This window comes from Bos javanicus, chromosome 16 (assembly GCF_032452875.1).
Source record: "Bos javanicus breed banteng chromosome 16, ARS-OSU_banteng_1.0, whole genome shotgun sequence".
Classification (NCBI taxonomy): Eukaryota; Metazoa; Chordata; class Mammalia; order Artiodactyla; family Bovidae; genus Bos; species Bos javanicus.
Window position 1 is genome coordinate 61,629,509 of NC_083883.1, and position 15,536 is coordinate 61,645,044.

The 15,536-nt window shown below is 38.5% G+C and overlaps 1 protein-coding gene across 2 annotated transcripts in view; it reads left to right on the top strand.

Annotated features, from left to right (window-relative positions):
• TDRD5 (tudor domain containing 5) overlaps positions 1-13,791 on the top strand; it is an 86,162-nt gene extending 72,371 nt beyond the window's left edge. For both annotated transcript variants that reach the window (XM_061383348.1, XM_061383346.1), the window contains exons 14-18: positions 989-1,153; positions 4,000-4,182; positions 5,002-5,145; positions 8,731-8,911; positions 13,190-13,791. In XM_061383348.1, the coding sequence (XP_061239332.1) occupies positions 989-1,153; positions 4,000-4,182; positions 5,002-5,145; positions 8,731-8,911; positions 13,190-13,437 (921 nt within the window). In that variant the 3' untranslated portion in view covers positions 13,438-13,791. The remainder of the gene's footprint in view (positions 1-988; positions 1,154-3,999; positions 4,183-5,001; positions 5,146-8,730; positions 8,912-13,189) is intronic.
• The last annotated feature ends 1,745 nt before the right edge of the window (positions 13,792-15,536 follow it).

Consider the following 15,536-nt stretch of genomic DNA (forward strand, 5'->3'; position numbering starts at 1 on the left):
TCTTTTCTGCAGAGAGATAAGGCCTAAAGCTTCTCTCTTGTACCCCAGCCTGTATTTTAACATGCTATATACATGCATAAACCTACCTCTATACACCTTGTTGTTGTTCAGTCACGAAGTCGTATCCAATTCTTTTGTGACCCCTTGGACTATAGCCCACCAGGCTCCTCTGTCCATGGGATTCTCCATGCAAGAATTCTGGAGTGGGTTGCCATTTCTTTCTCCAGGGGATCTTCCCAACCCAGGGATCAAACCCACGTCTCCTGCATTGGCAGACAGATTCTTTACCGCTGAGCCAGCAGGGAAGCCCCTCTATACACCCAATTCCCTCTAATCCTTGCTTTTCTTTTAGGCATCCTAACAGTTTGATTTATCTCCTTTATTACATGTTCTCAGACATCTTCCTTCTCCAGTATTATTTTGGTCAATGTGACATCTCTGTGTTGGCTCTACACTGAGGGTTGTGCTGTGATTATCTGATTGTGTATCTTCATGCTATATTTGAGTTCTTTTAGAGCTGGGCCCCTGTTGCATTCATCTTTATACCCACAGAGCTACCCTGTACACATTACATAATATGTACTCAATATTGTTAACCTCTGCGTGCGTCCTCAGTCGTGTCTAACTCTTTGCGACCCAATGAACTGTAGCCACAGGCTTCTCTGTCCATGGGATTCTCCAGGAAAAAATACTGGAGTGGCTTACCATTTCCTCCTCCAGGGGATCTTCCTGACCCTGGGTTGAACCCATGTCTCTTATGTCTCCTGCATTGGCAGGCAGATTCTTTACCACTGCGCCACCTGGGAAGCCCTTGGCCTGAACTAATTTAATGGGATGGGAATACCTAGAGTCAGTGCATAAAGTTAGAAAATAATGTTGCATATACATGAACCGTAGTGAAAAATTGCCCCCAGAATTTATAGGTGTGTAAATTTTGGAAACAGCGTTACTATAGAAAATAAAATAATTTCTCTTTCTTATCTACTAGCAAGATATTAATGATGAAAAGACTTTCAGTCACCTTGGATCAGTCACCTCAGAGGAGCCATTAAAGGATTCTAAATTAAATTCTTTGAAAATACAAGATAAGAGCTATGAAGAAGATCCAAAGTGGTCCATCCCAGAGCTAAAGGATCTGAAAGAAGAAAATGAGGTAGGAGAAGGGGATATAGCTTTTTAAAAATGTAATTAATAAATTAATAAGTGAAGGAGACTGAAGTAAAATAGCTCTTTATGCCCTATTCATTGTGGTGCCATCAGAGCATCTCCCACAGATGAATTGCAAATTCTTCAGTGATGACCAAGACCAAAGTTTCAGCAATGTAGCCTCAATCACAAAAAAGAAAAGCCAATATCTGACTTCTGGGCAATTTTGAAGAATTATACAGTGATGTAGAAAGTAGTATTGAGAAATAGTATTAGGAAGACCCATCAAGAAAAATGTTTGACAGCTCTCTTCAGAGGACATATTTTTAATCAAATGTCCATGGGCTCACAGCTTTTTTCTTTTAAAAAACAAACAAACAAACAAACAAACAAACAAAAACAGCCAAATGTTTATGTACACACAGCTTAGAGTTCCCCATAACCCCTTCCCCTTCATTTCCTATTTCACAGAGCAACGATTTTCATTTCTTTTAACGTCTTCCTTTGGAATATGTCTCTATTTCTTTCATTAAATTGCATCCTTATATTGTTATTGCCTTATTTTTCAGTTTTAAGCATGTATGGCCTTCCCAGCATGAGAGATGAAGGTTTAGTTCTGTTTCATCTCTTGTCCCCCACCCCAGACAAAAATACCCTGTCTGTTTTCTCATCATCTTACTAATATATCGAACTTTCCATTAGATCACCATTCATTCAATATTTTGTTATTGTGACTCTGTAAATGCTATATACAGTCAAGTGATATGTGATGTCAAGTTTTCCTTTCCTGCATAACTTTTATTTTCTCTGGTGTTAATACTTCTTTCCAAGTGAATATACAGTAAACAATTGACTTTGTACTCAGAGTACTGTCCTATCAATTTTAATACATGTATAGATTTATGTAACCACCACCATAGTCAGGATGCAGAATGGTTCCATCATCTGAAAAAACTCCCTAATGCTACTCCTTTATAATCACATCTCCCCAAATCCCTAATCCCCTAGCAAGCATTTATGTTTCCCGTCACCATAATTTTACCTTTTCAGGACTGTCAATTAAGTGGAATCATGTGATATGTAACTTCCCAATAGAAGCGTCTTTGATTCAGCATAGTACCTTCATTTAAATCATTGCATGTACCAGGAGTTCATTTCTGTTGATGATGAGTAGTATGGTATGGATGTACCACAGTTTGTATATCCATGCATCCATTGAAGACATTATGGTTATTTAATGTATGAATTGATCTTCTATATTTTGGTATGAATAGATCTTTTATAAATATTCATGTATAGGCATTTTAATAAACATAATCAAGAGTTGGATTGCTGGCTCATGTGGTAAATGTATGCCAGATTTTTCCAGACTGTCTGTACCGTTTTGTATTCCTGCCAGCAGTATATGAGTTCCAGTTGCTCCATATCTTATGAGCACTTGATATTGTCAGGAATTTTTAACCATTTTCATAGGTGTGCAGTAGTAGTATCACAGTGTGGTTCTAATCTGCATTTCCCTAATGACTGTGATATTGACCATCTTTTCAGTGCTCATTTGCCATCCACGTGTATTTCTTGGTGAAATGCCTGTTAAAGTCTTTTGCCCATTTTTTGAATGATTGAATGAGTTGTTTGTTTTCTTACTTTTGGGTTTTGAGTATTCTTTATATGTTCTGGATAGCCCTTTGTCAGATTTGTGATTTTCAAATATTTTCTCCCACTTGTAGCTTCATTCTCTTAATGGTATCTTTCATATAGGAAAGGTTTTTAATCTTGAAAAAGTACATCAGTTTTTTTTTTCTTTTATGTATTGTGTTTCAAAACATCTTGATTTAATTTTAGTATAAGGGGTGAGATTTAGGTTAAGGTTATGGATTTTCAGTGGTTTTAGTGCTATTTGTTGGAAAGACTATGCTTTCTCTATTGAATTTTAAAATATTTTTTGATGTCATATCTTACATCTTTTTGTTTTAGGTATCTCTTAACTACTTATTGTAGATACAGACAATTTTACTTTCAACTTTCCTACTAGCTTTATAAGTAGTTGATCTGTTACCTTTACCATATGTTTGCTTTTACACATTGAGATTTTTCCTATAATTTTTATATGTCTAGTTGTGATCTTTTCTGCTTTAAGAAGTCACTTTAACATTTCTTGTAAAACTGATGCTGAACCCTTGTAGACTTTTTGATAATGGCCATTCTGACGAGTGTGATGCCTCACTGTAGTTTTGATTTGTGTTTCTCTAATAATGAGCAACGTTGAACATCTTTTCATGTGTTCATTAGCCATATGTCTTGTCTTTTTTGGAGAAATGTCTGTTTAGGTCTTCTGCCCACTTTTTGATGGGGTTGTTTGTTTTTCTGGTATTGAGCCTCATGAGCTGACATTAAATGAGTGGCTCTTGTTTTCATTCTCACTTTATACCCTCAATTCTAAAAAAAACTTCATAGGAGTAATTCCTGAATTTTTGCAGTATTTATGGTATAAGTTTGGGTTGCTTCTCAGATTTTCCTCCTAACAGCTCAGGATTCCACTTTCTCAGGACTACTTAATAAGTTGTCCCTTGTCTGATTTCCTGTATCCAGAACATAGGTGATGTTTTCCCCTCTTATTTCTCTTTGACTCTAAGTTTATACCTTGAATCTATTTTATTTTGGTGCTGTGTCAGAAGGGGAGAACGTAATGAATTGTATATTGAAACTGCCATCTTTACCCAGAGTCAGGAAAAATTGTAAACCTAAATTTCAAAATGTATTCATATAGGAACAATAAATTAAAGTTTTTCTAATTAATTAAATTAATTAATTAATTTAGTTTTTCTAAATTAAATTTTTTTTCTCATCACTTAGGATGAGATCCCCACTGGAATGCCATACCTGGAGTCAGTAACCATAGGTGATGATATTTGGGATGAGAACTGGTTACCTTTGCAGGCTAAAATGGGAAAAGAAAGTGATGCTGCCTCCCACTTATTTACCTCAAGCCTTGGTGGAAAGAAACCGTATCCATCATGTAAAGAAATACCACAGAAGGTTAGATCCTTGGGAAAACATAAAGAAAAATTACTGAAAAAGGAACTGTCAATGTAATTGTCCAAGCCTCAGAAAAGCTGTACATACTGCATTTCATGCGGATTTCTCAGACAGTGATTCAAAAGAATGCATTTCCTGGCCCCTCCCTCCCTGCAAAGAAGACAGTGTTAGGGATGGAGACAGGATGAAATGGCAGAATAAACTGGACATATTGTGTCTATCTACCCTATCAGTTATTATGATTTTTGTTTTATCGTTGGCACCTAGTCAGGGTCTTAGAAACTAGAAATAGAGTGTTTTCCCTAATTTAATTTTTGTTGCGCTAACCTTATAATGTCTGAATCTGAGTGTATGTACTAATATTGGACCCTACAATTTGGCAAAACTAATACAATTATGTAAAGTTTAAAAATAAAATTAAATTTAAAAAAATAATAAATAAATAAATTTTAATTAATTTCCCATTGGCTACCAGGAAGAAGATACATCAACACTTAAGTTTCTGCTTGTTATTTGTGCCATTTTAATACTGAATGATTATAAAAATCATCTAGCCATGAAAAATGTATTCAAGATGATACTGCAAACAGCACCATACTTATTTTTATGAGATCTGTGTATTCAGAGGAATTCAGTGTGTTGGGTATGGACCAGTAAAGCAAGAGGGAAAACTCACATTGATATTAGAAAGTTAATATCTTTTCTTGCTCAGTTAGTATACACTACCTCCTTGCCTTTACCTTGCCCAGGTTATCCTCCATAGGAATCACGTGGCACTGTATCTCCGTTTAGTGTTGCAGTATTTTTTTTTCTCTGTAGGATTGGTGTTTTTCTACACCCAAAGATATATGGGATGATTCATGGCAGCCTTCAGGCCTTGTGAATGGAATGAAAGTAGAAGTTCAAATACCAGAAGGACTGGGTGCTCAGGAAAAACATATTGACACCACCAGGATTCAAAAGGTAAGTGTCTAATGAGTATTACTGTGACAAGTTTTTTATGAGGAAGTGCTTTCAGTTTTAGAAGGTGAGATTCTGGTGAATGATCCCTCAGCATTTGGTAGACTACATATGTGTAAAAATGTATGTTTATTTAAAAATTAATTTCAGTTATCTTACTGTAGTTATTCATCTCTCCAGAAGAAAATTCTGAGCCTAGAATTAGAAGATTGATTAAACATTAGGGATAGAGAAAAACAAGTATTTTCACTTAGCCATACATTTTAAGTTCTGTATCTGCCCAATCATCTAGGCTGGTTTTTTCTTTTTTGTTGCCTTAGTGGAAAGCACTAACCCTGGAATAAAATCCATTTGTTTTGTGTTTCTCAAATATTTTATGAGCATCCTGAAAATAGAAGGACAACTTGTGTGGATCATGAAATTTGGCTAATGGTCTCTGTACTTTTGTGCAGTACACTGAAAATGAAGGACTTCATGTCTAGACTTGTTAAAAAAGCAGAGTGGTGGACGATGAACCTTCTAAGTGATATATTTTCTGCAGAATGTGATTACTTTGCATGAGATTATTGATAAAGTATGCTGTATTACATAAAACAGTCTCTTCTGTAAATGTAGGTTTCTTAAAGCACAGATTTAGTTTTAAGATAAAGTTTTCTGTTTTGTTTATCCATGCATCAGCTGATGAACATTTGAGTTATTTCTGCTTTTCTGCTATTATGAATAATGCTGTGACGTGTGTATGTGTTTCTACGTGGATGTATGTTTTCAGTTTTCTTAGGTATATACCCGAGAGTTGAATTACTAGGTTCTGTGGTAATAAATCTAGGCTCACTCCCCCCACCCCCAGTGGCTCAGCAGTAAAGAATACACCTGCGGTGTAGGAGACACAGGAGATGTGGGTTTGATCCTGGGTTGGGAGGATCCCCTGGAGAGAGGAATGGCTACCTCCTCCAATATTCTTGCCTGGGAAATCCCATGGACAGAGGAGCCTGGTGGGCTACAGTCCATGGGGTCATGAAGAGTAGGTCATGACTGAAGCAACTAAGCGTGCACGCGCGCACACACACACACATACACACACACACACACACACGTGGTAACTCTATGTTTAGTATTTGGAGGAACTGCCAGACTGTTCCAAACAGTTGCACCATTTTATATTCCCACCAGCAATCTAAGAGTGTTCAAATTTGGTCCACATCTTTGCCAACACTTGTTGTTATCTAATTTTTTAAATTATAGCCATCCCAGTGGGCATGAAGTTTTATGTTATTGTGGTTTGGGGCTGTGCTTTTGATTACATATGTTAATGTTTTATAAATCATGAACATATTTCTTGGAAGTTGCCACTAACCTCTGGTTCCATAAGGGTATATTTTCAGACAACGGTGAAGGAGTTTTTCATTGATAACTATAGAGCGAGAATCTGGCAGAGCAATGCATCTTGAACTACAGTGTTCATAGTGATCACCTGAGAACCTTGTGAGACTGTAGATTCTGATTGAGCAGATCTGGGCTGGGGACTAAAGTTCTCCATGTCTTAAAAGCTTACAGGTGATGCTGATGCTGCTTGGTGGTGAATCACACTTTGAACAGCAGCGCTCTAAACTGCTCTTAACTTTTTACTTAGGTGCTTAAACTGACCACAGGTACTTGCTTTCATAGTGGCATACAAATTTAGTAGGCATTCACCTATGTTCTTTTCTTTTTTTCAGAGTGAAAAAGTGTCAGAATGCATCTTAAATGTGTTTTAGCAATTTGTCTTTCTTCAAAATCATATTTATCAGGAAAGGAAACAGATACAGCTTTTAGAAAACTATTTCTGATTTTGACTGAAGGGAATGGTAACCCACTCCAGTATTCTTGCCTGGAGAATTCCATGGATAGAGGAGCCTGGTGGGCTACAGTCCGTGGGGTTGCAAAGAGTTGGACACAACTGAGCAATTAACACATACTTTCACACGTTGCTAAAAATAGTCAGCAGGGCTTAGTGTAAAAACACTTGCCTGGGAATTCTATAATTTAGAGCTTAATCTTTACCACAAGTTTGAGCAAGTTCCCTTTTGGGGCCTTAGTGTATCCATCTGCAAAAACTGATTTTGACTAATGATCTTTCCAGCCATAAAAGCTTATCATATTAATGTTTACTTAATTATCATCGAAGCTTCATTTTAAGAGAGAATAAACTTAAAGGGTAACTAAAGCACACGTGTGAAATTGCATAAATTAAGCAAAAATTTGAATCCAGGTCTTTGCTTTCCTGAAGTAGCATATTATATGGTAAGGTAACTATGTGGGCTTTAGGAGATTTCATTTTTGCTGCCCACAAAAAGAAGCACAGCCATTTGTATATAATGTAATTATATAAGCCATATCCTTGCCTGCCATGTTTAAAAATGAACAGGGTTTTTTGTCATGGAAGAGAAAAGGAAAGCCAGCTGATATTGAATGTCTCAACACACCAGTCTAAAGAACATATAAAGCTACATTTTCTATTCGTATAATTTTTGTTTCAGTTTACTCTAGGCAGATCCCCAGACCCTAAGCCACTTATGTGGGTTTATTATGGCAGCTCCTAATGAGGCCCGAGAGTTGGTGATGGCCAGGGAGGCCTGGCATGCTGTGATTCATGGGGTCGCAAAGAGTCAGACACGACTGAGCGACTGGACTGAACTGAAGGAGGCCCACCTAGTTGTGTTAATGCCCGTTGCCGTCACTTTATCTTCTAATGCCAGTTAGAAGATAAATGCTCTGAGTCACCCTGGACTGTAACTATTTCAGCAATGCTCTGTAGGAAGATGTAGGATCCATTGATTAAAACTTGGCACTTCATTCACTTTAGCCCAAATTGAGGCTTTGTTTGGGGATTCCATCTTTTCCTCTCAAACCTTGGTTCTTAGTATTCCGTTTTGTCATTTCTCCTGAGGAGCCTTCCTTTAAAGCCGTTGTGTTCTCCTAGCGTGTTGTTGATGCTGCAGACGCAGTTAATGCCTCCTCCACAGGCACCCACAGGCCAGGTTCTGTTTCCCTAGCTGAGAACCATGAGCTCTTCAGGGACAGGGATCGTATCTACTGGAGGTGGTGTGATGGAGCAGAGAGTGCATGGGCAAGCCTGAGTTTGCATCTCTGCCTGTCCCTTACTGGTTGACACTGGATAACTTGCTCCGCCTCTTGCAAAAAGCATTCTGCTAAGTGAGAAAAGCCACAATACAGAAGACACAATGACACCTAAACTAGAAGACCGTTTTGATGTTTCAGTGAAGAAACATGTGCCAACTGCCCGGCACTGTGCCTGACACTGAGTGCTCAGTGCATGCTATTTCTCTCCGTTTCCTGCCATTTTCCCCTGGCTGTGCATAGCAGTCCTGAGTACCAGGTTTGCTCATAATACGTGTTCAGTAAACACTTCTTAAATTCATGGTCCCTCAGTTAGAGAAGAACTTGTTTTCCAGAGAGTATCTAGACTCTTAAAAGTAGGGATTTTTATTTATGATATGAAAATATTCTTTTGTATATAAATGAGGAAACAAAACAGTTCTTACTGTTAAATTAACAGTGACTTTTAATGCTTTTGCCCCAATTCTGTAGCAATCAAATGTCAAGAGTGCCTCAGATTCTCCTGCGTTGCCCAAACTGGAGGAGTTCTACATCTCTCTTATCCAGTCACAGCAGTCGGCAGAAGGCAGCCAGTTTGAGCCTAGCAACATTCAGACTTCACCAAAGCAAATTCAGCTGTCCTCAACTCCCACATTGGTCAATTCTGGGTCAGGTAGGTTCACAGGCAGTTGACAGATGCAGTGGTTTGCCGTGTTGCTGAAAATCTTGATTTATATTTTTCAGAACATAACTTGAAAAATTATAAACGTTAGCATTTGTCTCAAATCCTCGTGTTATTTTTTTGGACTTAGTTCTTCCTTTTTACTTTGCCACTTTTCTTTTTTTCTGCAGTTTGGGGTGATGGTCAGGTTTATGCACCTTAAAGTTTGCCAGCTTTTAAGTATGAAATTCTGTGAGTTCTGACAGATGTGTACAGTCCTGTAGGCAGCATTGCAATTATGATAACATGTTTGTCAGTCTGAAAAGCTTCATGTGTCTTTGCAGTGATTCCCTCTTACTCCTCATCTCATTGGCTTTCCAGAATTTCATATAAAGGAAATCATAGTATGTAGTTTTTATGGCTGCCTTCTTTCATTTAGCACAGTGTTTTAGAGATTCATCTATGTTGTCGCCAGTGTCTAATGTTTTTTCTTATTTACTGCTGAGTAGTACACAGTAGTATGGACATACAACAGTTTGTTTATCTGTTCACCAGATGATGGATTATTTCCAGACTTGGGTCATGAATAAAACTGCTGTGAATGTTCAGCTCTTTGTGCAGACATGTATTTTTTATTTCTATTCATTAAGTACCTAGGAGTGGAATTGCTGGGTCATATGCTGCCTGCATGTTTAGCTTTTTAAGAACTGTCAAAATGTTTTCCAAAGTGACCGTGCCATTTGGTAATCCACATCAGCAATGTACTTGATTGTTGATGGCTTTGTAATAATGCCAACATGCCATATCTCCAATCTTTTCAATTTTCCCAGTGTAGTGGATGTGTAGTGGTATCTTACTGTGGTTTTAATTTACACTTCCCTATTTACCAGGGACGTTGACCGTGTTTTCCTGTGTTTATGTGCCATTTGAATTACCTGTTCAAGTATTTGTACATTTCTATTGGATTATGTTTTTATTGGCTTGTAAAAATTCTTCATTATAGACACAAAACCTTTGTCAGATGCTTATATTGCAAATCTTTCCAGGTATATGGCCTGAGTTTTCATTTCCTTAACAGTGTTCTTGGAAGAGCAAGTTTTCCTTTTGATAAAATCAGATTTGTTAATTATTTTTTCTTTATGGTTTGAACTTTTTGTGTCCCATTTAGAAATCTTTCCTAACTCAAATAATTAAGACTTTCTCTTACAAAAGTTCTGTAGTTTTAGGTCTTACGTTAGGTCTGTGATCCAGTTGTTAATTTTTGTACGTGGTGTGGTATAAGGATCAATGTTTATTTTGATTGCATTTAAATATTCAATTGTTCCAGTATGGTTTATTGAAAAGGCAGTTCTTGCTCCATTTAACTGCCTTGATGTCTTTGTCAAAAGCCAATAAGTTGTGTATGTGAGAGACTATTTCTTGACTTTAATTGTGTTCTCCTGAGGTTATGTCTGCCTTTATACCCCTGTCTTGATTTCTGTGGCTTTATAATAAGTCTTGAAATGATACAGATTTGTTCGTTTTTTTTAATTGCTTTGGCTATTCCAGGTCATTTTCTATATGAATTTTAGGATTAACTTAATTTCTACAGAAAGCCTGCTAAAATGTTTATTGAGATTAAAAAAAAAATCTCTAGATTAATTTGGGGAGAAGTGACGTGTTAACAGTATTGAGTTTTCTTATCTATGAGCATAATATAACATTTTCTTGTTCTGTGCTTAATATGTTCTTTTCCTGTCCGGTGTATTTTTTATCTCAGAAGTTCAATTTATAATCTCTAGGGTTTTTTTTGTTTTTTTGTTTTTGTATCTTCCCTCTTTCTCCTCTGCATACTCATCATTCACTTCTTGAATACGTTGAGTGTTCTTGTGACAGCTGTTTTAACAGCCTTATCTTGTGATTCAAGCATATGTATCATTTCTGCATTCTGTCATCTGTCATTTCTGAACTGGCTTCTACTGAATGGTTTTTATCTTGATCACAAGTCATATTTTTCTGCTTTTTTGCACATCTGGTAGTTTTTATTAGATGGCAGGTACCGAATTACACGTTGTTGACTGGATGACTGAATCTCTTTTTCTTCTCTCTTTCCTTCCTTTCTTCCCTCCCTCCCTGCTGTCTATATAGTATCTGTCTATCGTTTGGGGGTAATTAAATTATCTGAAATGGATTTGATTATTTCTGCATTTATTTTAGATTTCACTAGGCTGATTAGAAAAGCCTTTAGTCTGTCGGTCCTGCTAGGCAGTACCTTTCTGAGGGTATTGATGGGACTTGATGTCCTACAGGTGTCTTTACACTGTAGCTGGTGGGAACACAAAACGTTTTGCCCCAACATAAACTGTAGTGATTGTTATGCCTCCTCCTTTCAGATAGGTTTTCTCCCTGGCCTTGGTGGCTTTCTCACAGGCATGAGCCAGATCACTTCCCAGCCTAAGACTGCACGCGGCCTCTCTGCAGGTCTCCGGCTGCTGCTTCCCCATAGCTAGCTGCCTTTGCACTTGTACTTCCCCACACGGATTCCAGCCACCTTTGTTGTTGTTTAGTCACTAAGTCGTGTCTGACTCTTTGCAACCCCGTGGACTGTAGTTCTTCAGGCTCCTCTGTCCTTGGTGAACTCCAAGCTCTGTCTTCTCAGTGCAGTGAGACCTCCAGGCTCAGTGTGGACTCTCCCTCCCTGTACTTCAGCCTGGACTTTATCTTGACAGTGAACTCAGGCTCTCCTAAAGCTTACTCCATTGGTTTCCCATTTCTCAGGGATTGCTGTCACGTAAGCTTGTTGGTCAACGTCTGAGAGCCGTTGTTTTATTTATTTTATCCAGTTTTCTACTTGTTTAAAGCAAGAGATATTGCTTTTCAATCCCTGTTAAATTAGCATCATGTCTGGAAGCTGAAGTTTTGTTGCACTCTTAAATTCTTTCATGTGTCCCTGCCTTCATATTTTTATACCTTTTAAAATCTGAACTCATCAACGGCTTCATGTAAAACCCATTATTTCACTAGGATTCATCATCTCTTTTTCACTTCAGTGGGCATTAATGATAGTCTTGTGTTCAGAGTTTTACTTTTTAGAATACCCTGTCAAATTCTCCTTAATTTATCACAAATGTATGGCACATATATCACACGCCTAGTGTTAAAGATAGAAAGATGGATAGGATATTAGATTGTGCCTGCTTTTTCTGAGTTTTTTTTTTTTTTGAAGTCTGTAATTTTAGAGTCTAGAGCAGTGCTTTTCGGAATGTAGTCAGCATAGCAGCATTTGTCTGTGAAGCATTTGTGATGATGGACAACACAGTAGCACTTCACTTAGCTCACCTAGGTTTTCTTTCCTAAAGCAGGACTTTCTTGAAGGAAGCAGTGTGTTGGCTTAGGTGCAGGCACCAGCTCCTCCCATCGTAGGCAGGTAACAAACAATTCACAGACCAGCTCCTTCAGTAGCCCTGGTCCAGAGTACACACGTGAGGTGCCTCGTAACCTCCTCTTTGCTCTTAGGACCTCTTGGCATTGGCGTTCCCAGCAATTTGTCTCATGGAAAAGACCCTTCTTAGTTAAACTAATTCCCAAGGAATTCTTTTTATGGCTGATAATTGGTTTTTGGAATTTCTTAGCAAACACAGTCTTGTTCAGTTTTGTTTTTACCCCAGCAGATGTGGAATTGGAATGACTTTGGCAATAAAGAAGGCCTTCTTTTGCTCACTGCTGGAAGGAAATAGGACAGCTTAAGGGTTCCTTCCTGGAATTGGAATTATATCCAGTTTATTTTTATAATGTCCTAGAAAGAGATCTCCCCTTCCTTGTTTACAAGTACGTTTTTCCTCTCATCTTTGACCTCACTCTGACCTTCCTCCTCCTTTGATCTCACACTGACAAGAATTTATCTCGATGCATGATCCCCCATCCTCGTTTCCTTTCCATTGTTGACTGGTTTCTGAGCTTCATTCTCTCTTGATTTGCCATTGGTAACTTCGCCACCTAACCTTAAGATGGGATTTCCTTGGTGGCTGAGTGGTAAAGAGTCTGCCTGCCAATGCAGGAGACGTGGGTTCAATTCCTGGGTCAGAAAGATCCCCTGGAGAAGGAAGTGGCTACCCTCTCCTGGAAAATCACTTGGACAAAGGAGCCTGGTGGGTTACAGTCCATGGGATTGCAAAAGAGTCAGATGACTTGGCAATTCAACAATGACAACAACAACAGATCATAAGATCATTATAACAGGTGTTAGTAAAGATGTAGAATGGGAGAGTGTGAGGACCTCCTGAAAAGACCTTTGTTTTCTTTCTTTTTCAGTGGAAGGCTCCCCAGAGAGCCTAGAGAATGAAGATTTTTCTAGTAGCTCTGCTATTACAGTGTTCAAAGATACAAGTCAGGGAGCCGTGGACCAGCTCTCTTTGATTTTGTCTCCCGAGCACCAGATTTCTCAGAAGTTCTACATTCCTCGAAGCACAGCCACTGCTGCCTTAGGAGCTGCCGCAAGGCTCGCCACATCCAACAGCCTCCTGCACTGGTACCCCAGTGTGAAAAAGATGGAAACATGAGGGCGGTGGGGAGGAAAGTCAACCAGAGGCTTAGGGCGTGATGCCTTCCCAAGTCAAACGAAGAGGAAGTATTGAGACAAAAACAGTATTTTGTTGACTAAGTTTCAAGACCAAGTTGGTGCCTTTGTCTTTCTGTGCAACCCTTTGTTAGCTTTGTTATGCTCACACTCCCCTTTGTTGTGTAGGTATTGATTTCTAACATTCATTATCATTTTCATTGATGATGTTTATTTTTCTTAGAGTTTTGTTCTCCTTTGTTCAATGTAGAAGTTTAAAGGACTTTTTAGTTTCTGTGTTTCTATAAATGTTTTTCTTGTATATCTCAAGACTGATAAATGTAAGCTGAAAAACTAATGTTTTGTGATCCATACTTAGCAAAAAATTGTCGCAGCTCTGTCTCCAGAAAGAGGATGACTGACTTCTAAGGCTGCTTTTCCTCATTTGAAAATTTCTATACCATAGAGAGAATCTACGGCTCCAATCTTCGCCGTCATTAATTCTTTGAAATACTAGGATCACTAAGAAAATCCACACCATGAATCTTTGGTCATGTGAAACCTTTTACATTAAAAAAAAAAAAAAAAAGATGAAGCTGTCTTTCAGTGTAGGCAGTTTCTTGAAGACTTAACAAGAAAATTAGAGACCAGTTGTTGAAACTGAGCTGAGCCATCTCAGTCATCATAGTTCTCTGGCGCCTTAATGTAACAGTAGCTAAACAGTGGTATTGTTTAAGCATTTATAGGGCATGCATTTATAGAGCACTTGTGAAACACTCAGTCATGTCTAACTCTTTGTGACCCCATGGACTGTATAGCCTGCCAGGCTCCTCTGGAGTGGAGAGCCATTCGTCCAGGGATCTTCCCAACCCAGGGATCAAACCCAGGTCCCCCTCATTGCAGGCGGATTCTCTACCATCAGAGCCACCAGGGAAGCCTGCATTACAGAGCATGATGTTCTCTGAAGTCCAGTTTATTATAGGAAATCCTGATAGTGTAAACCATCAGGAGAAAAGACTGAAAGGTGAAATTAAAGAATGTGAATGATACCAAATTCTTTATGGTAAAATACAAGACTTATCCCCAGATTAAGAAAAAAATCCAATACAGAAGCATTTCTTAGTGGTAAAATCAGAGAAGGAGGTGTGAACTACTGGCCTGCTGCATATGACTAGATCCTCATGCTCCTAGCCCCTCTTCTAAAGCCTCTGCTTTGACGTTAAGCGGCAGAGCTGGCTCCTAGTTCCTTTCTTTCCTCCTGCAATAAGGAATGTCTCCTCTGTTCTGCTCAGTTGGTCGGCAAAATGTCTACTGAGGAAGGGGGTGAAATGAGAGTAAATATCAGGGTACATTTAAATGTAGAGTATTAATGGTTAAAACTTCTTTCTTAGGATGAAGTGATCATGAAACAAACCCAAAGTCTCTTAACTGCTGAGTGTTTTGGTTTAAAAACCTTAGTGCATTTTTAATGCAGTAAAAATTTCAAATCCAGATTCACCTTTCAGTTCAATTCAGTTCAGTTCAGTTGCTCAGTCGTGTCCAACTCTTTGCGACCCCATGAATCACAGCACGCCAGGCCTCCCTGTCCATCACCAACTCCCGGAGTTCACTCAAACTCATGTCCATCAAGTCAGTGATGCCATCCAGCCATCTCATCCTCTGTCGTCCCCTTCTCCTTCTGCCCCCAATCCCTCCCAGCATCAGGGTCTTTTCCAATGAGTCAACTCTTCGCATGAGGTGGCCAAAGTATTGGAGTTTCAGCTTCAACATCAGTCCTTCCAATGAACACCCAGGACTGATCACCTTTAGGATGGACTGGCTGGATCAATTCTAATATATCTATATCAATGATGGTATGCTAATTAACCAAAAAAATGTAATCTGGAAACATCACTGATAGTTGACCCAGATAGAACAGGTTTCCCATTTGGGTTTGGGGGGTTTTGTATCAGATACCTTTATTGCAGAAGGCAGTCGAAGAGTTATATGGAGGGTCAATAAACAGTTAAATATCACTTTGACAGTTAAATGGCATATATGAGACTCGACTGTGATATGAACTGGAACAGCTGTTTTTCATATGTTTATGTAATTATGCACAAT